A 26,447-nucleotide genomic window follows, 5' to 3' on the forward strand; every position below is an offset into this window, starting at 1 on the left:
TGTAGAAACTCAGTGGAGAGAATACTACAATTGCAACACAATGAAAAGAGGCAAAGTGGCAAACACATGACAACTACACTCAAAATATAGAAGCAACCAGGAAATAAAACGAAATAAAAAAAGAGCCCACCAATTTAATGAAGAATTCTCCAAAACTCATAACTATAAACATAATTCTACGAAAGCATGAAAAATTTACTAAAACCCAAATAACACGTAACAAAACCGAAATCAGATTCTAAGTGGGTTTATGAAAAATAGTATTAATCAGATATGAACATTGTTTCCATATCAGATTGAGAGTGTGTGTTTAGTTTGGAGGCATGGTCTTAAGAGTTTACAAACTGCTTATATGATTATCTGACTTCAGTGTTTACAAACTGCTCTGGTTTATTCTAATTTGGTTGTAAATTAATGATTTTACTCGAGGTAATTGAGCACATTGCAGACCCTACTGAATTGTGTAAATAATTATGAAACAGACATCTGTCTATTCGAACACGTACACACATATATGACACACACACACACACACACACGCACACACACACACATATATATATGATGGATGAACCTATCAGATAGCCAAAGAAGTCAAAAGAGAGAGAAGGAGGCTCCCTTCTTTGTTAGCTTATCTATAAAAATAGCATCATCTTTTTTCTCACCTAATGAAAGATTCTGAACTATTTTTACATATGAAAGCAATAAAACAATTGTTGGATGATCATCATATAGGGCCATGGCTAGCTCCTCACTATATGTATATGCAGAGGACAGAAAATGAGCCCAAGATGTTAGCCTTGCAACTCACCCCTAAACCTGCTCCTTTAAATACATTCCTTTGGCTTCACTCGTACTCAAAAACCCCAAAAGATGCTTCCCAAAAAATAAAACACATCTCTCACTAAGTCTTCATCATACTGTTTCCACACACCCTTTCATATTATCCTCCCTTTAAAACCTTTCTCTACCACTCTACCCTATCCACAGCCATGAGCTTCCCTATTAGATGATAGGTTTGAGTTCGACCCTGAGGAGTGCAGTATTGAGAATGGCAAGTGGGTGTTCAAAACCAAGATTTAAAAAAGCAATCTATCAACAGATGAGCAAAACAATAACTAAAAGAGCCTTCTAACACCCTTATCACATAAATACAGAAGCAACAAAGTATGGAGAAACAATCTAGTAACAGAAATACATAAGCAACCAAGATTTGCAAAAACAATCTATCAACAGAGGAGCAAAACAACAACTAAAACAGCCTTCTAACACCCTTATCACAAAAATACAGAAGCAACAAAGTATGGAGAAACAACCTAGTAACAGAGAGATATTCAAAGGATGTAAAGCAGAAAAGGAACCTCAATTTGGTTTGTTGAGAAGGAAACATGAGCAAAGCATGAAGAAACACATAAATGAGCACAGTGTAACTCCCAAAGTTATAAAGACACAAACCTGACTCTAACAGTGCACGAAACAGTGCACTCAACAGATTGATCTTCCTAACACCCAACTAAACGGGCTATAAAATTCCTTTACAATTTTATCGAAACAACAAAATGTTAATCACAGTTTTAACAAAGCAAATGGCAAACCAAACAATAAACAATGATTTAAAAACACTATTTTACCTGTTGAATCAGAGGACAAAACCTCTAAATATCCCTGCCACTCAGTCAAACCATGCTTTCTGCCCTCTCTCTCTCACTCTCCATCCTTCTTTAAAAAATTGGACAAAATCTATAAATCTTTCCCACAACCCCACAAATTGCACGCAACCATGCCTTCCCCATTAATTGTTGCGGAAGTGGCATCCAGCTGGAACCAAAATCCCGAAAGGAACCCTACCCCTAGCCCTCCCAACTTGCCTCGCCGTCTCTCTGTGCACCCTTTGTTGTCGACCTTTAAAACCAAACTCTTGGGCACCCCTACCCTTGATTCGCTCATCCTACCCCTCTCTCTCTCCTTCCGTCTTTCCTCACATCCCGTTTGCAACGCACGACTCTTCCCTCTTTCCTCTTCTCTTACCCACGACTCTTCCATCTCTACTCTACTCTCTACCATTCTGCAAGCTGCACTGTGTATGACTCACGGCATTCACCTCAGTGCATTCCTATCCCTACCAAAACCAACCAAATAAAACCCAGCCACATGCCAAACCAGCAAAAGCCCATCTGCCCAAACCCAAAAAAAATCCCCCAGGCCGAACCCAAAACTTCCACAAAGCCCACTCATTAAACCAATGGTATGGTTGTAATTAAACTGAAATTCAGGTACAATGAACAGTAAAGAACAGTGCCAATTGCAATGCTTTCTTTAGACTAAAGTAATGTTGCATTTAAAACATTTGTACATAATGTTATAGACGGTACTGACAATGGAATAAAAACATAAGAGATGATCACCTCAATTATCCTAAAACCTTGAATTATACAAAAGATATGATATTATTAGGCATTTAAAAGGAAGGTACATAAAAATGAATCACTCCAAACACCAACAAAACCGGAAAGAGAACCGAAAAGGTCTTGAATCTTCAAGTTCCTCAGTGAAGCAATCCTTATGCAATCTCTTGCTTAGTGAAGCAATCCTTATGCAGTCTCTTGTAAGCCAAAAGCCTTTTATGCCTACAGAGAATTTTTTTCCTTATAACATGTAATCAATTTTGCATTCCGGAAACGGCCTTTTCATATAAATCTCTCTTCAATTTTAGATGTTATGTATCGTAAGTGCGCAATTACGATACATAACGTCTAAAATTGAAGAGAAATTTATGTATCTATAAATTTTGCATAGCTGGCGTGTTATTGACACTCTACAATTCTCATTATACACTCCAAAATTTTTATATTTGGAAAGAAAAATACACTTGTCAGGAGCGCAAAATGAGATTTTTGGAGTGCAAATAACAGTTCCCTTATTTAAAACTTGTCAGTTTAGTCTTCATGCTAGGCATGAACAGTTTCTATTTTTTTATTTTTTTTTGTCAAAGGACAGAAATGTATTAAAAGTCAAATACAAATGGAAACATTTGCATCTTCAGCTAGAATATTAAACAAAAATTGAGGCGGCAGCCATAAGAAACAAAGGTAGGTGGCGTAGGTTGGGTCTTGCGCGACTTTGCAGGAATTCCAAAGATGGTGGGAGGAAATGGTGGGGACTATTTCTTGTCATCAGATATGGCTGAGGCGGCAACCATAAGAAAGGGACTGCATATGTGTGTTTTAAGGGGATTTCATGCGTTCGGGGAGGTTCTGGAGGTGGAGTCTGATTCGAAAGGATTGGTTCAAATGTTAAATAAGGAGATTCAAGCTGATGTGTTGCTGGAGGTATATTTAGTTGATATTTGGAATATAATGCAGTCATTCCAATCGGTGAAGTTTATCTTTATCTCTCGACAATGCAATCGTGCATCCCATATGGTGGCGGTGTACGTTCTTAAGCATGATGAGAGTTATGGTTGGGATGAATTAGGACGAACAGTTTCTATTCAATGGCACAATAAATTTGAGTTGATTAATAAGGGTTCAAAATTAATAAACAATTTTCTTGAAATTTAGATTGGGGTATTTAATTAAACCACTATTAATTCTTGATATACTTGATACTTGTAGGCATCTTAGAGAAATATTTACATCGTAGACACTGTACACATTTCTATATACCTCTACTTTTTTTTTTTTTTTTTTTTTTTTTTTTTTTTGTAAATCAAGAAACTTTGGTTATACATCTCTACGGGCTTGAGAGGCTGAAGAAAAATAATTTCGAGAGTTAGAGCTTATTAGCCACCATTTTCTTCATCCCCTTAGAAAAATATGTACATCATAGACACTGTACGCATTTCTATATGCCTCTACTTTTTTTTTTCTTTTTTTTCTTTTTTTTTTTAAATCAAGAAACTTTGGTTATACATCTCTACGGGCTTGAGAGGCAGAAGAAAAATAATTTCGAGAGTCAGAGCTTATTAGCCGCCATTTTCTTCATCCCCTGCCCCTCGATCAAGGTTAGTAGGCCAGAAGTTGATTTGAACTTTCGAATCTAGCCAAGAAGTTAAACTTCAGAAAACACAATTTAATAAACAAATTCCAAATTCGTAGTTTCGAAAACTTTGAATTACAAAAATTAAAAGAGAACGATAATTGAAAATATTAATTACTAAATTGATGGAGTTTTCGCTTTTGGAGAAGTATTTGTTCGAAAGATCTGATCTTCACCAATTTCTTTCAATGATTTTATCGATCTTTTTTCTATTTAGAATGAACTAAAACTACACATTGAACTCTTGAAAATGAAAATTGGCCTTCTTCTGATTATTATTCATCTATAAATACTGGTGGTATGTGGGTAAATGCGGTTGAACCTCCCACCAAACTCAACTCATGGGATTCCATTAGACCATCTCCAACCATAGGGGATAAAGCTTAAGAATTTAAGCCAGAAAATTTTAAGCCATTACCCATAAACTGTTTTTCTCCTCCAACCCTTATGACTCAAAATTTTAGCCTAAGATTACTAAATAATGATTTAAGCCTAATATTTTTTCTTTTTGGTAACTTTTTTGAAAATAAAATTTATGTAGATCATCCTAATTTAGTTTTATGAACATTTTAATCTAAAAAATATTTAAATTCTGATAGCATTCTGCAGAATAATGCCAACAAAACCAGCGCACGTCAACACAGACCAGCTGGCATCCACATTGATTTTTGTGAATAGCATGGGAGGAGAAGCCCATCTGGACGCATGAATAGCTTCCATTCGAAGAACAAGGAGCTCCTGAGTCATTCTAACTGCATTGAAAAAAGCTCCAGCCAGATGGAGATAGCACATATTACCTACGTAAGGTTGATTTAACTATTATCGTACAATAGATTGCACCTGGCTTTCCATATGTGCCAACACGTAAAGGCAACATACTAAATGAGGGACAACCTATCATCATTAAGACCGCCATGCATATTTGAAGCAGACAGTATCCACTCCAACCGGCTCGAAACCTTACTCCTCACAATCTGGAGATTAAGAGCACCACCAAACCAGATGGGTTCCACCAGGGGCATAATAACAATAAGTGCTCAATCGACTCATCCTGGTTATGACATATCGGGAGCAAGGTGGATGGTTTTCCACGTGAAGCTTCGTTTGAGTTTGGAGGCATGAAAGTGGAATCATTGCAATCCGATCACGACGGAATGGCATTCCCTTTCATGCAACCACCTAAGATTGATTTTTTCCTTATATATACTTTCTTCCTATCTCTTTGAGTATATTATGTATAGCAAATGATTTCAAATTTCAGGGATGGAATTTTTTTAAGGTGGGTGGATTGTGACGACCCATCCCTAATTTTACGATTTTATTAATTTTAAATGAGTGAATTGACCAAAATGCCCCTAGAAGCGAGGGTGTTGACTTTCGTTGACCAGTGCATTGTGAGATGTATGAAACATTCTTTTAACGTATCCTCATAGTGCTCGTCACTATGAACGTGTAGGTGCAAGTGGAATCGAAATCAAAGCTATGGTTAAAATTTTACTGAACTACAATCGTAAAGGGTGTTTTAGTAATTTCACGTTTATGGGAGATAATTTGGATTTGTCTTTTGGCCTTGGGATGTGTGCCACGTGGAGCCCATACCCCATTTCTCCCTCTCTTCTGTGTTTACCATCCTCCCAACCCTTCTCCTATTGGTCATTCTCTCTCTCATTTTTTTTTCGACCCTCTACTCAATTGTTGCCACATATCATTTTCCCTCCTCATTTCACTCTTTAAACTCTCAACTTCTTGTTCCCTCACTCCCTCTCCCTCACTCTCGATATGAACTCTTTGGACAGGCACGGACTAAGGAGGGATTTGTGTTGGTTTGATTTTCCGACGAGTTTCCTCCATCCACGACCAAGGTAAGCTTCGAGACTCCTCAAACCTTTCTTATAGCTCGATCTAATCCTAATTAACCCTGAATATCATCTTGGTGAAGCTGGGAACTCAAAAACACACAGGGACGAACTTCCCAGATTTTCCAGTGGCTTTTGAGTCGTTTTTCGACCATGGTCCAGGAAACCAAAGGTATATTTTGATTCCTTGTCTTCTGAGATTCGAGTTGATATATTGGAAGGCTAGGTTTAGTGGAGTTTTGGAGTGGTCAAAACTGGGTAGAATACCAGCGGTTGCAGCAGCAACTGGCCGGAGAAAGAGAAGAAAAAGAAAAAGAAAAAAAAGGTTTTAGGCCTAAAGCCCAGTCCAAATTATTTGGCCCAAATCCTTAGCCCAACCAGCCCAAACCTTTGGGCCAATGTTCTAGCCCAGCCCAGTTCCAAAATGGGTTTGGAATATTTTGGGAATATTCTTTGGAATATTCTAGGTTGAGTTTTTCGGAATTTTCTCAGGAATCCTCCTAGGCTAATTTCGACGTCCTGAGTCCCTTTTTGACATCCATTTAGTGAAATTCCAAAGTTTTAACATAGTTGACCATCAGGGCGTCTTGGTTGACTTTTTAGGGTTAACCGTTGACTTTTCGTTTACTTTTTACGAAAATTGCTCGGGACCCTCCTTAGCAAATTTCGACACGTTGATTTTGAATCCATCGTCCATTTCTCCAAATTCAAATGTTTTAATTGAGTTTAAATAATGGGTCTCAATATTATGCATAGGTGCGATTACTATCGGAGACTCCAGCTCGCCTAGTTCAAACAGCCGTGACCTCGAAAGTAACTGTGAGTGGGTCTTTGCTTTTAAATATTATATAATTATTTAGTTTCCATTTATACATTTAAAAAAGAATTCCCTATGCATGCTTAGATTAGACTAATGCTTATAAGAATTAGCGAAATAACGAAAAATTACGAAATTATCATAAATCTTATAGGATGCACAGGTATGCGTACTTTTATGGGGTTTTCATTACGGCTATGATTAATATTTTATTTATTACTATTATGTCGATGTGAATTATCAAATTACTGTAGCACAACTATATTTATGTTATTTGCTCATTATTTGCTGCATCGGTGTTAGTACTCGCTGGGGCCAGGACCAATCTTTTACGTGTATGTGCACATCACATCGTACGCTCCCTTTGGATCCATTGTAGGTACCAATCCTGTCCTAGATTGCTATAGGTAATTAGGACTCGTATGTGCTGCGCATAACGCCAGTCTTCACGTGATTATAGTACTAAATCGTATATCATTGTTGCACCCAGTCATACTCATGTCAAAATATCTCTACATGAACTCGCGTGTCAACATGTGTCGATGAGCACTCAATACGATATGTTTGCTTATGCGAGATTGTGTGATTATGGATGTCATGTGTCTACTTACTAAATATTGTGCCGTATTGAATTCTTGAGATATTACAAGCTACGGTAAGCATTTTCTTACTATACGTAGTATGTATATTTTTTAAACTACACTTGTTTTACACCGAGGGGTTATAATGTTTTCAAAAAGGTTTTTATAAGACTTTATTTTTAGGCCCACTCACCCTTGTTTTTCGCCCCTCCAAGTTTAGTAGCTGCGCTTTTGTGTCGACGATGATTCTTAGCAAATCTCAGTATAGGTGGTTACCTTCGGTGGTATAATTCTCATCTTACTTTACTGTACTTTACTTATGTTCTGACATCACATGTGAAATAGCTTCATTCCTGCTCATAGGCGCACTATTACATTTAGGTACTTTTAAGTTTAAATTTATTCACATTTTCCACATCAATACACTTTATGGCTTAGTCACCCTCCGGGTGTCGGCAAGCATAGCTCGATTCGGAGTCCAAGTGGACATTCCATGTCGGGGTGTGTCATGCTCTGGTCGATCGTTTTGATCACCAGAAAGACATTTACTTTCCCTAAGCAAGACACGATTGGTAGCATCTACGCTTCCAAGACTTTAAGTCCGTGAATGAATATAACTATGAAGTTTGTAGAATCCGAGCACTGCTTAGTTTCTGTAAAGTGGACTTAACAAATGCAGATCTCTTGGAAAAAACCTATTCAACCTTCCATGCCACCAATATTGTCTTGCATCAACAATATAGGGCACATAAGTTTACCAAATTTTTCGGATTTGATATCTGTTTTACTTTTCGCTAAAAAGCAAAACCAACTTTTGATGAAAAATCATCAAGCTTGACCCACTAGCTCGAACGCTGTACTTGAAGCGCATGCGACCAATTATAGCAACCATAAACAACGAAAACATCGTCATGGCCATGGTAATGGGCAGCAAGCCCACCCACAACCCCAAGTCAATAGAGCCAAGGCCCACCCAAAGGAGGATATTTAACCCAGAAGAGCCAACCCCTTGCACCTAAGGCCCCAAACTTCAAGAATAAGGGAAAAGCTACCGTTCAATCGGCTTTCACTGAAATGGACATGTGTTACCGTTGTGGATCAAATGATCATTGGTCACGCGTATGCAAAGCTACCCTCGAAGCTATCACTAAGTATCATTCCCGTCGTGAGTCTAACTTTGCCCATGTGGAACATCCCGAAAATGCTACTACATCTATGGAGATATCAGATTTTTAGGAGGCGTCAACTTTTATGGATGAATAAGTTTTATTCTTGTAGACATATTTTTAGGGCGTTTTTACCCCTAGTGGCAGCCACTAGGAGTGGCTGAACCCCCCCAATTTTTTAGGTTTATTGTTTAATTTTTGGACAATTTTTCTAAGTCTTTGAAATAATTAGTTTGGTTTTGGTTTGTTTTGAATTATGGATATTATTTATCGATTGATTAATTGAATGAATGAAATTATATTTATGCATGTGACTAATTCAATTAATTTATTTCTAGGTATGACTAGTGGGGAAGTTAATTGTTTGGCTGATAGTGCTACTACGCATACCATATTGCGTGAGGGACACTATTTTACTAACTTCGTACCTAAGAAAGCACCTATGACAACCCTCTTAGGCTCATCCAACCTGATTGAAGGATACAGAAAGGCTCATATAATGTTATCTAATGGTACTGTCTTAACCATTAAAGATGTCATCTATTCTCCATGTTCCAGAAGAACGTTGCTGAGTTTTAGAGACATTCGAGATAATCAATATCATGTTGAAACTACTGAAGATAATGGTTCTGAATTTCTTTGTATCACTTTTTAGGAGTATGCCCAGAAGCATATTCACGAGAAGTTGGAACGTCTCCCGAGTGAATTGTACATCACAACCATTCGCGGCATAAAGACCCACCATGTGGCTGGCCCTGAGCTCGGGTTCTAGGGCACTTTGTTATTTTGGCATGATCGTATGGGACATCCCGGATGTGACATGATGAGCCGTATCCTCAAATCATCACATGGGCATCATTTACCTCCATACGTTGGATTCCCACCATGCAAAGCTTGTTCTTTAGGGAAGTTGAATACTCAACCCTACAAAGATTATTCACAACCCTCCTAAGTTTCTTCAAAGGATTCAAGGGGATATTTATGGATCTATTCAACCCATTTAGATACTTTATGGTGTTAGTTGATGTATCGACCCGTTAGTCACATGTCTGCTTATTGTCCATACGCAATGTTGCATTTGTGAAACTCCTAGCACAAATTATTAAGCTTAGTGTTCACAACCCTGATTATCCGATCAAGTCGATTCGACTAGATAATGCTGAAAAGTTTACATCACAGACTTTTGACAACAATTGCATGTCAGTTGGGATTGAAGTCAAACATCTTGTACCCCATGTTCACACCCAAATCGACCTAGCAGAAGCTTTCATAAATCACGTTTAATTGATAGCTAGGACTTTGGTTATGTGAACCAAACTGCCGGTATCTACCTAAGGTTATGCAATATTGCAAACAACTATGTTGATTCACCTGAGGCCCACCGCTACCTAACCTCATTTACTGTTATAGTTGGTTACAAGATACGAGTCTGACATCTCGCATTTACGTGTGTTTGGGTGCACAATCTATGTGTCAATAGCGCCGTCACTACATACCAAAATGAGTATTCAGAGAAGAATGAGAATCTATGTTGGTTATGATTCACCATCAATTATTTGCTATTTAGAGCCCTTGACATGAGATCTTTCTACCACACATTTTGCGGATTGTCACTTTGATGAGACAGTTTTCCCGTCGATAGGGGAGATAAGCATGCTAATGTTCCTGTAAAACGCCGTGAATTGTCGTGGTATGCTCCCACTATGTCTCATTTAGATCCTCGCACTGCCCAGTTTGAAACTGAAGTGCGATGTATTTTAGTTCATCAGAACATTGCTCAAAGCATGTCGGATGCTTTTACTGATCTAGCAAAGGTGACAAAATCATATATACCCGCTGCAAATGCACCTACAAGGATCGACGTACCAAGAATACGCCGTAATACCGCCTGGGAAGCTCAAACCATCCTCGAGGATGGGGTGGCCGCACTTTACACACGGCCCAGTACATTGGTAGCTAGCCAATCATTTACTTATACCCTGAACCGTAGCAGACCCCCTGGTTCAAAGGATTCACAAACTAGTGACCTTAGTTTGAATTCGACCATCGCTCACTCATCTGTTCCAACGTATGAGGTTATTCTAGATTATGGTGATGTCTTAGATAAGACAACCTAACCTCCTGAGAATTACGAGATTTCGATCCATTACGCAATATTGGATAAGGTTTGGAATCAGAATGAGATCATCGTCGACGATGTATTTGAGTACACTGTAGCTACTGACATCATGCTTAGCGATGACATTGAACCACGTCCCGTTAATGAATGCCGACGTAAAACTGATTGGTCAAACTGGAAAGAAGCAATCCATGTCAAACTCGGTTCACTTGCAAAACATAAGGTGTTTAGGCCTGTAAACCCTACTCCATTATATGTGAAGCCTGTGGGATACAAGTGGATTTTCGTAAGAAAGTGTAATGAGAAGAAAGATCTTAGAAAAACTCTATATTGTCTCACCCTGGAGATCGAGCATTGTTCAGATGGAATCCTAGTACATCAATCGAACTACACCCAAAAGGTGTTACAACGTTTTAATGAGGATAAAGCGAAGACTTCGAGTACTCCTATGGTCGTTTAGACTCTAGATGCTAAACGAGATCTCTTCCGTCCCAAGGAGGATGAGGAAGAGATTTTGGAGCCTGAAGTTCCATACCTAAATGCAATTGGTGCTTTATTGTATTTGGTTCAATGCACTAGACCTGACATCTCCTTCGCTGTTAATCTTTTGGCTAGATACAGCAATGCGCCCACATGCAAACATTGAAATGGTGTTAAAGACATTTTTCGCTATTTCAAGGGTACGATGGATTTGGGTTTGTTCTACGCCCACGAATCCTCTAGAGGAACCGCAGCCCTCTTGGTCATCGGTTTGATTCCCGCCTTGTTTGTTACGCATATGCTGGTTATTTGTCTGACCCATATAAGGCACTTTCTCAAATGAGCTATGTCTTTACCATTAAAGACACCGATATATCTTGGAGGTCTGCTAAGCAAACGCTAGTTGCAACTTCTTCGAACCATGCTCAGATCCTCGCCTCGCATGAAGCATCGCGTGAGTGCTTTTGGTTGAGAGCAGTTATGGAACATATTTGAAGCACTAGTGGTTTTACTACCATCGTTGACCTTTCTATGACGATCTTTGAAGACAATGCAGCATGTATCGAGCAGTTAAAGAAGAGATACATCAAGGGAGACAATACCAAGCACATAGCGCCAAAGTTCTTTTATTCTCACCAGCAACAACATTATCAGAACATTGAAGTCAAGCAAATCTGTTCCCAGGACAACCTGGCCGATCTCTTTACCAAGTTATTGCCTAAGTCTACTTTTCAGAAGCTTGTCCAAGGAATCGATATGCGTAAATTATTTAAGTTGAATTGCTTGTAGTTCTCTTATTTGAAAGTTATGTCTCACTCAGGAGGAGTATCCTGAAGCATACTCACTTGATCTTTATGTACTATTTTTCCTATGATTAGGAGCATTTTTCCCACTGGGTTTTTGCTACCTAACGAGGTTTTGATGAGGCACCCATCCTAGGATGATCATACTCCATTGAGTTCATTACTTTCGTCCTGTTTGACTTTTGTTTTAAACATTATGCATACTTCTCACTTTTCTCCTTAATCTATGGGTTTTCATCTACCTTAGGTTTTACCATAGCGAGATTTTGTGAGTTTTACTATCAATGCATATTTGAGACTCGCATTCGCCCGTTGTGTCGCCGATTTCATCAACTGTTCTACATTATCTGCTGAAGATTTGATGTGATGTTTTGTTTGAGTATTTCCACACTTAAGGGGGAGTGTTGGAGTCATATTTAGAATAGGAATGTACTTATGTAAATCCTAGTGTATCTAGGGATATCTTGGAATATTCCCTTTAGTAGTTAATATCCTATTAGAGTTGTAATCCTATTAGGATAAGGATTTAACCTATCCTACTACTATAAATGAAGGCACAATAGAGTGATACAACACACACCTCACAAAATCTTTCTCTTCTCTCTCTCGTGTCGCCGGTTTCTCTCCCTCTCTAGTCCTAAATACAGTTCAGTCAAATAGGCCTACAACATTTATAAAGTTTTAAGTTAAATTTTATTTAAATAATTTTCTTAAATAATTTTAGATGTTAGATTTAATTTTGGGCCGTCAATATTTTTTTTTACCATTAGATTTAATCTCATTTAATCATAGCCGTTAGATTATAAGTAAAAAACAAAAAATGTTTGAAATATTACAGTTTGATGGGTCCAGAATAATTTAAGCTAGTCTTAAATCATGAGGGAATCCAGCCCAGAAATATATTTTTCTACCCATGGCTTATTTTAGCCTAAATGTTGGAGATGGTTTGGGGGGTTTAAAGCTTATATTTTTTTTGCTGAAATGTCAAAATGGTCCTTGTGTTGTAGCCATATGGCGAATTTAGTCCCCGTGTTTTCGATTTGGCTAATTTAGTCCTCGTATTTGTCTTTGTTAGCCAATTAAGGACATTTCATTCAATCTCCTTTAATTAATCCATAAGAAAAATCATATGACAAATAATTATCTTTTCTCTTTACAAAAAAATGCAAATCAATGAGAAATAACACATTTAAGAAATAATACTTCAAATCTGAAAAATGATTAAGGTTGTGACATAGAAAAGAGAGGGAGTAATGTTAGAAAGGGGTTCGAAGAGTTGGGAGGAGAATAATTTTTCTTTTAATTTTTAATTTTATTTCATTTTAAAATATTTTAAATCAAATAAATTATAATTTTATAAATAAGTTTATAATAATTTATAATCTTTTTTACAGAAATTAGATGGAGATGTCCTTAATTGGCTAATAGAGATCAACACAATGACCAAATTGGCCAAATTGAAAACACATAGACTAAATTGGCCCAATGACTAAAACACATGAACCATTTTAATATTTAAGCCTATATTTTAAGTTTTATTTGAAGATGGTATCATGGAGAAAATTGCTCATTGCTTAGCAGTTTATCCATAGTGTTTGTGAGGGTTAGCATTTTATTCCATTAGGGACTTTTTGGTTTTCTTTTTCAATTTTTTTTTTAATTTTCGTTTTTTTATTAAATTTTTTTTTGTTTTGTTTTGTTTTTTTTTTTTTTGGCATTTGCTCAATACAATTTTCGTGCAGTTATTTATTTCTACCAGTTTACCTTGTTTTATGAATTTTTTGAGTTTTGATTGGGAAGAAAACAAAAGGGCATTTTAGGAGTTTTAGTATGTTTACCTATTTGGCCTTCTGGCTTCGTGTGTATATATATATAGAAGATAAAACCCTACATCTTCTTAGTAAGTCCGCCGAGAAACCCCTAACCCTGGTTCGTTGTTCCCCAAGACACAGCGGCAACAACTCGGTGAGTAATCTTTCAGATCCGTTTCCAACTACAGATTCATTTGCATTTCCATTTCCTGTAATTTTATCTGTAAATTTCGAGCATCGAACGAGCTGTTTGATTGTTTTCGTAATTTGGATTGATTTATCCGTCTGGGATACTTTTATTTGTTTGCTGGGTTGTGTTTCTGTTTGTTTTCCGAGAAAATGGAGCACTAGGATAGCATTTTAGTATGATTATCTCTGTTTGGTTGCCGGGAAAGGGATCACTTTGGATGAATAACGTTTTGTTTTGTTTGGGTAGCTCATTTTTGTCTCATTATTTAAAGAAATTCGTTGCTTTTTCAGTCTTTGTTTTCTTAACATGCATGTTTTGATAGAGTCGGGGATTGTTGTGTACATGTTTTCGTTTCTTTGGGTTTCAGCTTGATTTTTCACTGTTACTTGTAAAAAGTTGGAAAATTTGGAATGGGTTTTTTTTAGTCTTGTATGTTTATGTTATCCGATTGTAGTCAGTGTTGTTAATGTGATATGGGAAAATTGGTTTTACTGTATCATTGTTATTGGTTTGGAATCGGTTGTGTTAATTTCTTTCTATTGCGCTTTTTATGTTTTCATTCATGGTGTTTCTTATTGCCATTATAAGTCCTAAATCTGTCCTTGTATAGTGTTGGAACGTGTTTCAAATTTTCTGAACTTTATGTTTTTAAATTTACCATTGCTCTATTGAAATGAAGTAGAACTCCTAATTTGTTGTCTTCATTTTATCTGGATAAGCTCTGTCTTTGTGCGTGACATGAATAATTTCTTGAGAAGATATTACTTAGGTTGCCATTTTCAACTATCTGTTAAAGTTGGTGTTTGTTGAATGTACTTGTCCTCTAAATGTTCTTCACTTTGTAATGTTGTAGAGATGGGTGAAGAAGTCAAGGTTGTGGTTCCAGAGTCCGTGTTGAAAAAGAGGAAGAGGGAAGAGGAATGGGCCTTGGCCAAGGAACAGGAGCGTGTTGCTGCCAACAAGAAGAAGGCTGAGAACCGGAAACTCATTTACAACAGAGCAAAGCAGTATTCTGAGGAGTATGAGCAGCAGGTAAATGTTGTCAATTTTCATGGGGTTCATTTTAATTCATCTGTTGCATTTCTGTTTATCAGCCTGATTATTCACATGAGCAGCAGGTAAATGTTGTCAATTTTCATGGGGTTCATTTTAATTCATCTGTTGCATTTCTGTTTATCGGCCTGATTATTCACTGTTAACGTTGTTTTGTTTCCTTTGTGTAGGAGAAAGAGTTGATTCAGTTGAAGCGTGAAGCTAAGTTGAAAGGTGGATTTTATGTTGACCCAGAGGCTAAACTCTTGTTCATTATTCGTATCCGTGGGTATGTCCTGAGTGTTTAACTAAATTGGAGCAGAAGTCTTATCGACAAGTGTTCTCTGTCGTATACCTAATCTCTTTAATTTTCAGTATCAACGCCATTGACCCAAAGACCAAGAAGATTTTGCAACTCTTGAGGCTAAGACAGGTAGCACACCTAACCTGTTGATCTAGTGAAAGAAATATTTATCTTTGTATTAAGATCCTGTTAGTTTCTTTTTGTATTATTGACAAAGAATGGAGCGCAATGGCATTCTAGGATTCATATAGGCGACCCCACTTAGTGAGAAAAGGCTTTGTTGTTGTTGTTTGTCTGATGGTTTCACTGCTCAAGTGAAAAACTTTCACTTTAACTGCTTGTTGTTTCATTAGATGGCTGATAATATCTTCAAACGCAGTAGAGTTTTAATCTAGAATTTCTTACTTTCTTATACTCGTGTATTTATCTGCTTGCCTCCATTCATTGTTGTTGGTGTGCCCATATTGGGTATATGTTTAAATTTGATTTTGTTTTATCTTCTGAAACAGATCTTCAATGGAGTCTTCCTGAAAGTTAACAAGGCCACCCTCAATATGCTTCACAGGGTTGAGCCATATGTTACTTACGGGTGTGTGAACATCTTTCTGTTTCCTTTTTTCTTTATTTTTATAGCTTTAAATTTATCTAAAATGTATGATTAATTTAAGTTCTGCTGATTTCAGATACCCCAACTTGAAGAGCGTCAAGGAATTGATCTACAAGAGAGGCTACGGGAAGCTAAACAAGCAGAGGATTGCCTTGACTGACAACGCCATTGTTGAGGAGGTTTGTACCTCACTGTTGGTGCTGTATGTAATGGCTTCTCGGTAATTGCTGCATCTTTCTAACATGTGCTATTGTTACAGGCTCTCGGCAAGTATGGCATTATCTGCACGGAAGATCTTATTCACGAGATCTTGACAGTTGGTCCTCATTTCAAGGAGGCCAATAACTTTCTATGGCCATTTAAGCTGAAGGCACCACTGGGTGGTCTTAAGAAGAAGAGGAACCACTACGTTGAAGGAGGAGATGCCGGAAACCGTGAGAACTACATCAACGAGCTTATCAGGAGAATGAATTAGTTGTATGCAGTATTTTATTATTCCAGTCACTCGAGGGTTTTTCGTCACTAGAGGGGATCTGATACTTTCTCCTCTATTTATGTTGAACAGAGTTTTTGCTTTAAGGTTCAAGGCTTGTTTTGTTGTCGGAAAATATATTATTCACTTGTTTTTTAAGACGTAATGCTAGAAAGTTTTGTTGCCTTTTATAATTGTCTTGCTTTTGATGCTGCCTGCTTGTTTACGTCTGTTTCGACTGAGGTTGAAATTTGGCTGGAGTTTCTTCATATGATGTGTTGCACTCCATTTTCTTTTTCGAGATTAAGTTATAAAACAATGGAAAGGAATTAGATGAAAAGAATGGAGCCCTTGTATTCTTGTGAAATTTATCACCGCTGAGAGTTTCTGCTAGCTCAGTTTGAGGCTTAGTTCACTTTTTCACTCTCATAATTGTAAATAATATCGTTTGTTAAAAAAAAATTATTTGTTGGTTACTGTTGTGAATATAATAAATGTATTTCCTGTGAAGCATGTGGTTGTTTGTGGACTTAGATCTTACACCAACCATTTATCAAAAATTGTGTGGTTATATTATTATTTTTTTATATATATTTTTCATGTAAAATGAGGTTGTTTTACTATTGAAAATATATAAAAAAAAAAAAAAGTTATGGCCACATGATATTTGATGATTAGTTGGTATTAATTGATCATCGAGATTCTCAATAAGGAGATTTGGAGCGGATCTAATTCCATCGTTTATGTCCTATGCATCTGCCTCTTATTGGTTAGAAATCGGAAATATTCGCAAAGAAAACGATTGCCGGCAACTTCTGAGGTAGTTTTGGCCTTAAGGTATCGTTTGGCACGTGTGGCAGGACGGAACAAAATGGGAAGAGGCGTTCCGTCCCACGTTTTATGCGCCTAAAACGGGTGGAACGCGCTGTTCCACGGGATGAATTTTGGGTGAATTTTCGTTCCACCTCACCCTCTGGAATGACTCGTTCCACATTCGTGGAACACAAAATTATAACCTTTTCGTCTCCTTCTTCTTCCTCCTTGTTTCCATCCGAGAGCATCTTTGCTCATTCTCCGCTCCGTCCCGTCCCGTCTGTATACCAAACGATACCTAAAGGAACACTAGAGTTACGGCTGCTGTTGAGGGATTATCAGTAGCTGTATGGTTCCTGCAAATTTCTTAAATTAGTCCATGGCCCTCATTTGATAAATAATTGAATTTGAATGGATAAGATGTAATTTTCAAGGTATGAGATTGATTACTCAAGAAAACTTGTTCCAGTTATCTTCCGAAAGGTAGGATTAGAAGGGAAAATTTTATTTATATCTAGTTCCTTTTTAATCCTCTCAAAAGAAAAATCGTTTCTCTTTTGCATTCAATTGTGAACTTTGAAAGTTATCCATTCCAATTCGAGACCTTGGGGTTTTGGGTAGGATGCGAGGAGGGTACATATATTGGGTGAGAATATTGTTTCCTGGGTAGTCTAAGAGAGATTGACTTTGACTTGGTGAATTGTCTTTGGAATTAGGCAAATCTTGTGGTCCTTTTTTAATTATAATTGTTACTTGTAGGGAAGGTATCATGTCCATATTTATTCTCAAACTTGGTTCTTTCTAAACCCTAAAACCCCTATTACCTTGTTCATTTGCCGCACTCATACACCACCACCTAATTAATACACACAGGATAATACTAGAGAGATCAGAATTTTAAACCAAATTGTGAATAAATCAAATGATGTGGTTACTATTATTGGTTTTTTGATTAAGTATCGATTAATATGCTTATTTCCTATTAATGACACATCATTGATTTGCAAATTTGGCTTAAAAATTGGTCTCCATAGCATTGTCCATACATCAACTAAGGGGTAATATTAGGGAAACCAAATTTTTAAACCAAATTTGCATAGCAAATGATGTGTCACCAATAGAAAATAAGCACGTTAACCAATACTTAAGTAATAATTTAATAATCAACATCCACATCGTTTGGTTTACAAAATTTGGTTTAGAAATTTGGTCCCCCTAGCTTTATCCTTATTGAATTGTTACTTAAGTATTGATTAACGTGCTTATTTCCTATTACTGACACATTATTTTGTTTGCAAATTTGATTTAGAAATGTGGTTTCCCTAGCGCCATCCTTAACTTAAATGTAGGGGTGTGTTATCCACACCCCTTTTTACTTCTCACACACATCTTTTTAATTTCTGTCCATTGATCTTCTTCACTTCATCCAATCCAACGGCCGAAAATTAAAAGGGTATGTGAGAAGTAAAAAGGAGTATGTGGATATCATACCCCTAAATGTGTGTTACACTCATTACATGTGTACATTATACAGCAGTGCCATCCATTCTCCTCTTTTCCACGTATTCTTGAACTAATCTCAAGGGCAAGTACCCACGCACCTCCTCCGGGGTATATGGACGTAGAAAATGATATGATCCTGTGAATTTTTTGAGTGAATGTGAAAAATGAGCTTGCACACGATATTGATCACTTCTGCTACTTTTTAAACACTTGAAGTTATGATATTTTTTACCAACTAAATTTATAATCTCGATTTGATAGTTTAGTCGATCTTCCCTAATAATGGGACTCCCTGTATTTTGGTCCCGTCCAATCTAATGTGAGATCTATCATAATGAGACCACCTTATACAACTCCTTGAAGTTCATGTTTTGCTCAAACCATATTCTAAGTTGAAAACAAGTGGTGGATATATCTTTGTAGTGCTACAATAAACCATTATTTATCATGTATCAATGCTTTCCAGCAAAAGGCCCTCCTTCCACAGGATTGAGCCATATATCTAGAGTGTTTACATTATCAAACTAATTAAGGGGAAATCACTATAAAATAACAATAAAAAATCGTACACACACTCACACACAATATATATTACTTCATATGTTTTTTGTGTAGAAAAATTGTAACCCAAAACATCAAGAGGCCGCAGGAACAAGACGAGCGGAGCAAATGGTGCAGTAGAACTTCCTCTTGGTTTTGTGGGAAATGGGGATGAAACAGAAGAGCAAGTGAGCTTCAAAGTCCCATCCCATAACTGGCCCTCCGCAGTAAGGGCAAGCTGCTGCTGCCGCTACTCCTTTATTTCCCACCACCTTTTCTCGCAGATCAAACACCGATAATACACTCATTTTTTTTTTATATCTTTCTAACAATCTCTCTCTCTCTCTATATGTATGTATGTGTGTATGTGTGTGTGTGCGTGTGTGTATATAATGTACCTATAGTTCCAGCATTTGGAATCTGTCAATGTTTGTGCTTGCAAAGTTAATATTTTCCTGGGAAAATGCTGCTCGTTTTCTTCTGCGTGTTGGTGGTTGTTTGTGTTGCTGGGAACAGCTCGCTACCACCGAAAGTAAATTAATATGTTATTTTCCAGGAAGGATGTAGAAAGTTCCACGAATTATGAAAGACTGAGTCGGTTCCAAGTCTCCCAAAACTTAGGCAGGGGGTCACGCGGTCTTTTTCTTCTTCTTCCTAATGTCACTATCATATATCAATGGTCGTTATGTAATACATATGAAATGTCCAATCCATTGATTAGGAGTTCATTGGAGATTACTTCTCTAGGGAGCACATTTGCTAAAAAGGCTTTTACACGTTAAGTGCTTGAAAAATGCGTTTGAAGGTGTTACTCAAGAAAACACTAGAAGGTGTTAGCCAAAATAATGGTCTTGAGATTTGCCTAACTCCTTACTTTGGTCCCCCAGAATTGAAATCAATAAAAGTGGTTATTGAAATTGTCCACCATTAATCATTTAGGTCATTCGGTGAAAAATTATGTTAAACAAGGATCAAAGTGACAAAATTAATATAATAAACAATAGGCCAAAATAAGTTGACAAAATTGAGAGTATTTTTGTCATTTTATTCTTATTTTATGGAGATTTTTCACGAAATGACCAAAGTAAATGATTGTGGACAAACTCATGGACCAATTCTATCGATTTCAAATCTCAGGGAACAAAGTGAAGAATTATGTAAATCTCATGAACTATAAAAAAAGCCTTTCAAAATCCAAAATCACTTTTAATTATCTATGTTTAATGTGTTGTCAAGAACGTTTTTGATTTATTTAAAAGCATTTCTAGTTTTTTCCAAAAGCCCATAAACTAAAGAATATTTTTCAATTGGTAATGCTAAAGAGACCAAATTTTTAAATCAAATTTTGTTAACCAAATGATGTGGTTATCAATGATTGAGTTGTTGATTAAGTGTTGATCAACGTACTTATTTCCTATTAGTGATAGTGACTCATCATTTAATTTACAAATTTAATTTAAAAATTGGCCTCTTTAGCATATTATAAAACTTTTTATTTATTTTCATTTTGATACAACGATTTTGGGAAGAGAGGTTACTGCTAAACCGCACAATGAGCTATTATATATCAAACTTGTTACCCAAGAGACTCTGAATCAAATCTGAAACTGAGTGTAGATAAATACTAGTAGATCGCAATGTCGGTGGCAATTGCTATGCAACTTCTTTGGAAGAAGATCCAAGGTTTGTGGGAGTTTTCGCATTTGAACATCCAACAGGATATTAACGAGAACGCCTAAATGCCTATGTGCTTGATCATTACATAAAGAACGCGTTGACCTTCCGACTACGAAAGAGCAGCTGTCCGGCCACCAATGCCAGTACTCGTCTCCAACACGGCTCAAAGCCCACACCATACCCGACCCATGCCGCCACCCAAAGTGGCAAATCACTCCTCAAAGTTAACCCCTACCGCCGTCTTTCGAGCAGTTTTTCAGACACTATTCGATGACAAAGTTCGGTTCGAGGATCCATAGAATGTTCAGCATGAATCTTAAGAAGCTTGTGTTGCGGCTAGAGTTCCACGAAGATAGTTTTTATGACAACTTATGTAACAATTTTGCATAACTAATTAAAAACCATAGGTAAAATTTCTCATTTGGCTAAAGTTCCAAGAACTGACAAATTGCACGCAAGAAAATTTTGACAGAAACATGTGGTATCTAACATAACTATCGACAGGTTGTATATACCGTTTCTATATCCTGCCTAAAAGAAGCAAGAAGCCGTTCATGTCATTGAGTAAACGGTAGCACAACAGATTTTCTGCAAAGAATGATCAGACATTACCACGTAAAGATAAATTTGTGAATCATGGGGATACTTCTATTGGATTGTGTGCCTCGATATCAACATGCCGTATACCAGGAACAAGCTTTTGGATCTCCTTTTCCAATCTATCAACTTCACTTCCTAATGCTGTCACTACCTCTTCACCTGCAATGGGAGATGTAGTTCATAATGTATTGCACGTAGAACCCGGTCACCGAAACTATTTAATTTTTTTAAAAGTAAAACGCATAAAAATACCATAGTTTGACATCATTTTAAGCAATGCACTATCATCCTTCTCCTTTGCAGCTTCACGAAACTGCATCACATCCACATAACACGCAGAATTCAGCACGTACACCAACAATGAGTAAAACGTCTTGAATGTAACTAGAGGTCTTCAAAAATAATAGAGATGATTAACCTGTCTTGCCCATTCTCCACGCCCAGTCCTATGGAGATAATTTTGAACTACCACTACTCCATTGAAATCTGTCCCATGCAGATAGCGACGGTTATATCACACTGATATCCCAATAGTGCCAAATGCAAAATACTGGAAAGAGTATACTTCTAAGAAAAAACATAAGAGTTGTTGAAGTAATAAATTTCAGTTTTAGTGGTCATCAAATTACAAAAGAAATACGTCATTGCAGAAGATAAAACTTAAAATGCTGCAACGTCTGCATGGTGATAGTTTCAATCCGTTGCTAACAATATTGATAATGATTCACTTTTTGTTTACAAAATCAGTTAAAACTAGAAATACCAACAGTGGTTTGTTAGAAAACTGAGAACCTAACCCAAGAAGAATCAAGAAATAAAGAAGTCGAGATGAAAAAAGGTCACCTATTTCAGCCTTAAATCTGAAGAACCCAGGACCAATCACCTCGCTTTTGCAATCATATAGAGAATCCACAACCTATAATAAAATCAGTGATATTTAGTAACCTTAAAAATCATGAAGGTATATCAATACCAGAAAGAGATCATTAGCATTAATTATACCGGGTCATTTTTCAAAAATTGGAGAACCTTCTCCATATCATGGTCATCCATTGCCCTTCCAATCAAAGCATGTCGATTCCTTTGGATCAGAAAAATAGCCACCTGCAGGGTAGATTCAACTCTGTTGTATAATTATAGTTTCACTGTGTGTCTCAGTCACAACCTGTTGTGTTACTTAGTTTCTTTTTTTGAATACCCAACATTTAATAATCAGACTTCTTCAAAATTAGTATTTTATTGCAGATTTTCACTTGAATTTTAGACAGCAATGTGGTACTCTAATTGCAGTTTCTGCATCATTTTTTATGGAAAGAAGCATCACATACCATTCCAAGTAGGTTGCCAACTACAATCGATCCTATGGGATCATAAATTGCATTTCCTGTTCTATTCACTGCAACCAATGATGCCGCAGCAATAGCAAGCCCAGTTACAGCTGCCCCATCCTGCATGCATAAGATAATTTACAAAGGGATAATAGCTTGTTATCGGACCAGAAAATATGTATGGCTTCATCATTTTTCAATCAACTCTAGGCTTATGCTACATTAATGAAGGGTTTCAATGACATTACATGTTGGGTTTGACTGCTTGAGATAGTTTCTTGCAATTAAGTAGATTATAATATACTCATTGGTGTTGCTGAAACTTTCATTCATCCCCATTTCCATACCTAATCATTTCGTCCTTTGCAATCACAGAAATAAATTCCAACAACCAAGGGAGAATAAAGAAAGAACAACCCAGTGTATTACCTCTGTCATGACTGCAACAGATGTGGGATCATGTCCGCGCCATATATAGTCTCTCAGTTTCATGCCCTCAGCAGCTGCACCTTTCTTGACGGCTTGTATGGCAACAAGAAGAGAAGCACCTACGGAATGGATGCAAAGGTTAAAGGGGGGGGAACATGAGAAATAAATAAGGTAATCATATGATTGGGCTTCCCATCATTGTTTTGAAAGATAATGTATTGAGCTCTACCTTCAATAATAAATGAGCCACCAATCACAAGAGCTGCATACTGAATATTTGGAGGGGGCTGAGGAAGAGGCAGACAAATTCTATAAAACCGGAATAGAATTTACAAACACAACAGATAATCTAAGAAATTAACGGTAAGACATTGGAAAGGAAAAATAGTACACATAGGTTTGGGTAACAAAATTTTGCCAAGTAAAAGCTCAATAACCTGTGAAGTCCACAAGTTTTGAACTCCATGAATGATAGTCGCACCAGAACCAAGACAAAAGATACCAACAGCAGATATCAAAGACCAGACAAATCTTTCCTTGGAGTATCCATAACTGCCAGAATCAAAGACATAACATGATAATTAGAACTAATTCTTAGTGCGAGCATATAATAATATATATGCATGTAGTTAATTTCTAGTCACAGCTCTTGACTTGTATATTTAGCACTTGCAACATCCAATTCCACTTGAGCGAGTATTCTAGAATCATAGAAGTGCTTAAACCAGTCAAATTAATGGCTAACTCTTATGGTATGTCATAGATTTCTTCCTTCTGAAACCTTTCTTAAGACTGTTACATAATGCACAACTTTTGTTGATAAAAAGACAAATTAAACAATCAAGCTAATGAAGGTTTCATCAATGATGCGAAAAGTTGGTCATGGTATAGAAAGACTCACGGGTGGAGAGCATCCGGTGCACGCCTTGAGCTACTCAAACCATAAGCAAGAAGCGCCTACAATGACATGGATTAGTTTCTCTGCATCACTGAATTGATTCAAACATGAAATGAAAAATCACAACAACATTTACTTCAAATAGACCTATACCTGATTTGCAAAATCAGCAACCGAGTGCACAACTTCAGCAAACATAACATGGCTAGAGGTGGATAACCAGACACCGAACTTAAGTGAAAAGACAAGGAAGTTGCACCACAATGCAGTAGTGACTGCCCTTTGACTAGCATACAGAATTAATGCAAAAATCATAAGAATTTAATGCAATTCCAAGCAATTAAACAAACAAACAATAAAAATATACTAAATCGAAAAAATTTCAAACATTTTCAGGCTCGGTACCTGTGCTGGTCATTGAATTCAATCTTCACCTGCTTAGCTCTAGTAAAGAAACCTGCAAATCAATGCACATCCAATTTTTACCCAAATGCACAAAAATTTCAGCTAAAATTGACTAATTTATCACTTTCCCTATAGAATTTCATAACTTCCCAAATCGAAAAAGGAACCTACTGCGATGAAGCAAGTGCCGCTGCTGCTGCTGCTGCTGATGGTGACGATGAACAACACTACCCGACGAAACCAAGTCGAGCAAAACGACCCGTTTCGAGCAGGCAGCTGAGGAAACCAGGCCGCGCAGAAGAGTGTGAGCAGAGGAGCTAAACGGAGCCTTTTGGGGGAGGCTGCGATCGTCGTTCCGGGGGTCTGAGTAGTGAAAGAGCAGAAATTGGGAGGAGCAGCGAGGACTGAAGCGGTGGGTGCGGCGGAGGCGGGAGGCGAGAGTGTAGGAGGACGTTCTCATCTCATCTGCATGGAAATGTTCATGGGTTCTCGGAAAGCTACTGCATTTCGATTGTTTTTAGGGTTTTGAGGGTGGGATTGGTTTAGGGTTTTGTGGGTTGACGAAAAGAATGAAGAATCAGAGACGCAGAGCGAGGTTGAAGATGGTGACAGCTTAAGAGCCTAAGACATTGTTTTTGCTAGTACAAGGTTTAGTCTAAACCATTCCCACAAAGATTTTAAAATTAAAATTAAAATTAAAATTTGCCATCTGCAACGAGTCAAAGTGGAAGAAAAATGGTGAATATATTGAGCCACCAATGGTGTCGCAGCCCAAATTAGACCCGCCAAGGGGTTAGCTATGAACTATTTCGGTAGGAAGCACTTCTACTCAATGTTTTAAAACATATGGTTTTTATTGGTACTTTTCTTCATTAAGTGAGAGGTTTATATTTCAATTTTGTCAAAGATAAATTTAAATCACATTATTACTGACTCATTGTGATTGCCTCTCCTTACTGTAGATAATATTGTTTGCTAAAAAAAATAAAGACAAAGACGTGGGCGAGCGTTCCATGAATAGTTCCACCTAAGTGTGAGTCGTGAGTTTAAGTCTTACGGGACCTAAATAATCGGGGATTGCGGTTGGTTATTAAAAAAAAGGGGACTGCTGTCGGTTATTTGAAAAAAAAAGGGACTGTAGTGCGTTTTAAAAATAAAAGAAAAACAGACTTAGCCAAAACAATGTCGTTTTGGGCCAAGTTATTTAAAAAAATTTAAAAACTTGGCCAAAACGACGTCGTTTTGGGTCAAGTTTAAAAAAATAAAAATTTCCTCTTCTTTGCGGTTGTCTTCCTCATGAAGACGTTGCACACATTTCAACCCTAAACTAAGATGACAAAGCCTTCGACTTTGATTTACCTAGACGACTGACCCATTTAACTTTAATTTTGGGTCGCTCATGGATCTAGGAACGCCAACCAACCGGCTTGCCTTGGGACGTGTTTTTTAAAAAACACTACTTTTGCTTTATAAAAAACGTGTGTTTTACAAGAGGTATATCGAAAATGCTTTTATAACCGAAAAACACTTTTATATTTTATGATAAAAAAATACTTTTAATCATTTTAGAATCGAATTCTAAATAAAAATATTTATTTTGAAAGAAACACTTTTACTAAAAAGTTGAAGTAGTTATTTTAAACCTCTCAAAAGTGGTTCCTCAATTCAAGTAGCATTCGTTTCTCCAAATGTGTTGATGAGATGGGGGGAAGGTCAAAAAGTGACGAATCTAAGTTTGATGTACATATTGAAAAATAAGTCACCTAATTACTTGTTGAAATTTATAGTCTGACAATATAAACGTTTGTTTCGAAAAATGAAATCACATAATTGAGGATCGACAAGCACCTCTTATTCATTACTTGCATGTTATAATTTTTTTGTGTGGGAAATTAAGAGCTAGGATATAAATTCCAAGGTAATTGAGCACTACGAAGTAGTTATTTGTGTGGAAAATGAGAAAAAAGAAACTCACATA

The 26,447-nt window shown here is 37.0% G+C and overlaps 2 protein-coding genes across 2 annotated transcripts; one reads left to right on the forward strand and one right to left on the reverse strand.

Moving 5' to 3' along the window:
• The first annotated feature begins 13,700 nt into the window (after positions 1-13,700).
• Positions 13,701-16,470, forward strand: LOC103405221 (large ribosomal subunit protein uL30y). Its single transcript, XM_008344197.4, has 7 exons — positions 13,701-13,825; positions 14,715-14,893; positions 15,085-15,182; positions 15,269-15,326; positions 15,707-15,786; positions 15,881-15,983; positions 16,064-16,470. The coding sequence occupies exons 2-7, from the start codon at positions 14,717-14,719 to the stop codon at positions 16,277-16,279; spliced, it is 732 nt and encodes a 243-aa protein (XP_008342419.3). The 5' UTR covers positions 13,701-13,825; positions 14,715-14,716; the 3' UTR covers positions 16,280-16,470.
• A 4,730-nt stretch (positions 16,471-21,200) lies between these two features.
• LOC103405219 (metal tolerance protein C4-like) lies at positions 21,201-25,285 on the reverse strand. The gene is made up of 13 exons (XM_008344196.4): positions 24,641-25,285; positions 24,470-24,521; positions 24,218-24,350; positions 24,068-24,123; positions 23,604-23,718; positions 23,396-23,453; positions 23,167-23,285; positions 22,738-22,857; positions 22,412-22,513; positions 22,253-22,325; positions 21,828-21,895; positions 21,662-21,722; positions 21,201-21,568 (listed from the first exon to the last, which is right to left on the reverse strand). The coding sequence occupies exons 1-13, from the start codon at positions 24,927-24,929 to the stop codon at positions 21,444-21,446; spliced, it is 1,371 nt and encodes a 456-aa protein (XP_008342418.3). The 5' UTR covers positions 24,930-25,285; the 3' UTR covers positions 21,201-21,443.
• Positions 25,286-26,447: the final 1,162 nt, after the last annotated feature.

Source organism: Malus domestica, chromosome 17 (genome assembly GCF_042453785.1).
Source record: "Malus domestica chromosome 17, GDT2T_hap1".
Classification (NCBI taxonomy): domain Eukaryota; kingdom Viridiplantae; phylum Streptophyta; class Magnoliopsida; order Rosales; family Rosaceae; genus Malus; species Malus domestica.

Excerpts from the sequence above, each read along its gene's own strand:
- LOC103405219 (XM_008344196.4), bottom strand. The coding sequence starts at position 24,929 with ATGAGAACGTCCTCCTACACTCTCGCCTCCCGCCTCCGCCGCACCCAC. Across the intron at positions 24,522-24,640 it reads GCGGCACTTGCTTCATCGCA|GTTTCTTTACTAGAGCTAAG; the intron begins GTAGGTTCCTTT and ends ATTGATTTGCAG. Across the intron at positions 24,351-24,469 it reads GAATTCAATGACCAGCACAG|TCAAAGGGCAGTCACTACTG; the intron begins GTACCGAGCCTG and ends TCTGTATGCTAG.
- LOC103405221 (XM_008344197.4), top strand. The coding sequence starts at position 14,717 with ATGGGTGAAGAAGTCAAGGTTGTGGTTCCAGAGTCCGTGTTGAAAAAG. Across the intron at positions 14,894-15,084 it reads CTGAGGAGTATGAGCAGCAG|GAGAAAGAGTTGATTCAGTT; the intron begins GTAAATGTTGTC and ends TCCTTTGTGTAG. Across the intron at positions 15,183-15,268 it reads TTCATTATTCGTATCCGTGG|TATCAACGCCATTGACCCAA; the intron begins GTATGTCCTGAG and ends TTTAATTTTCAG.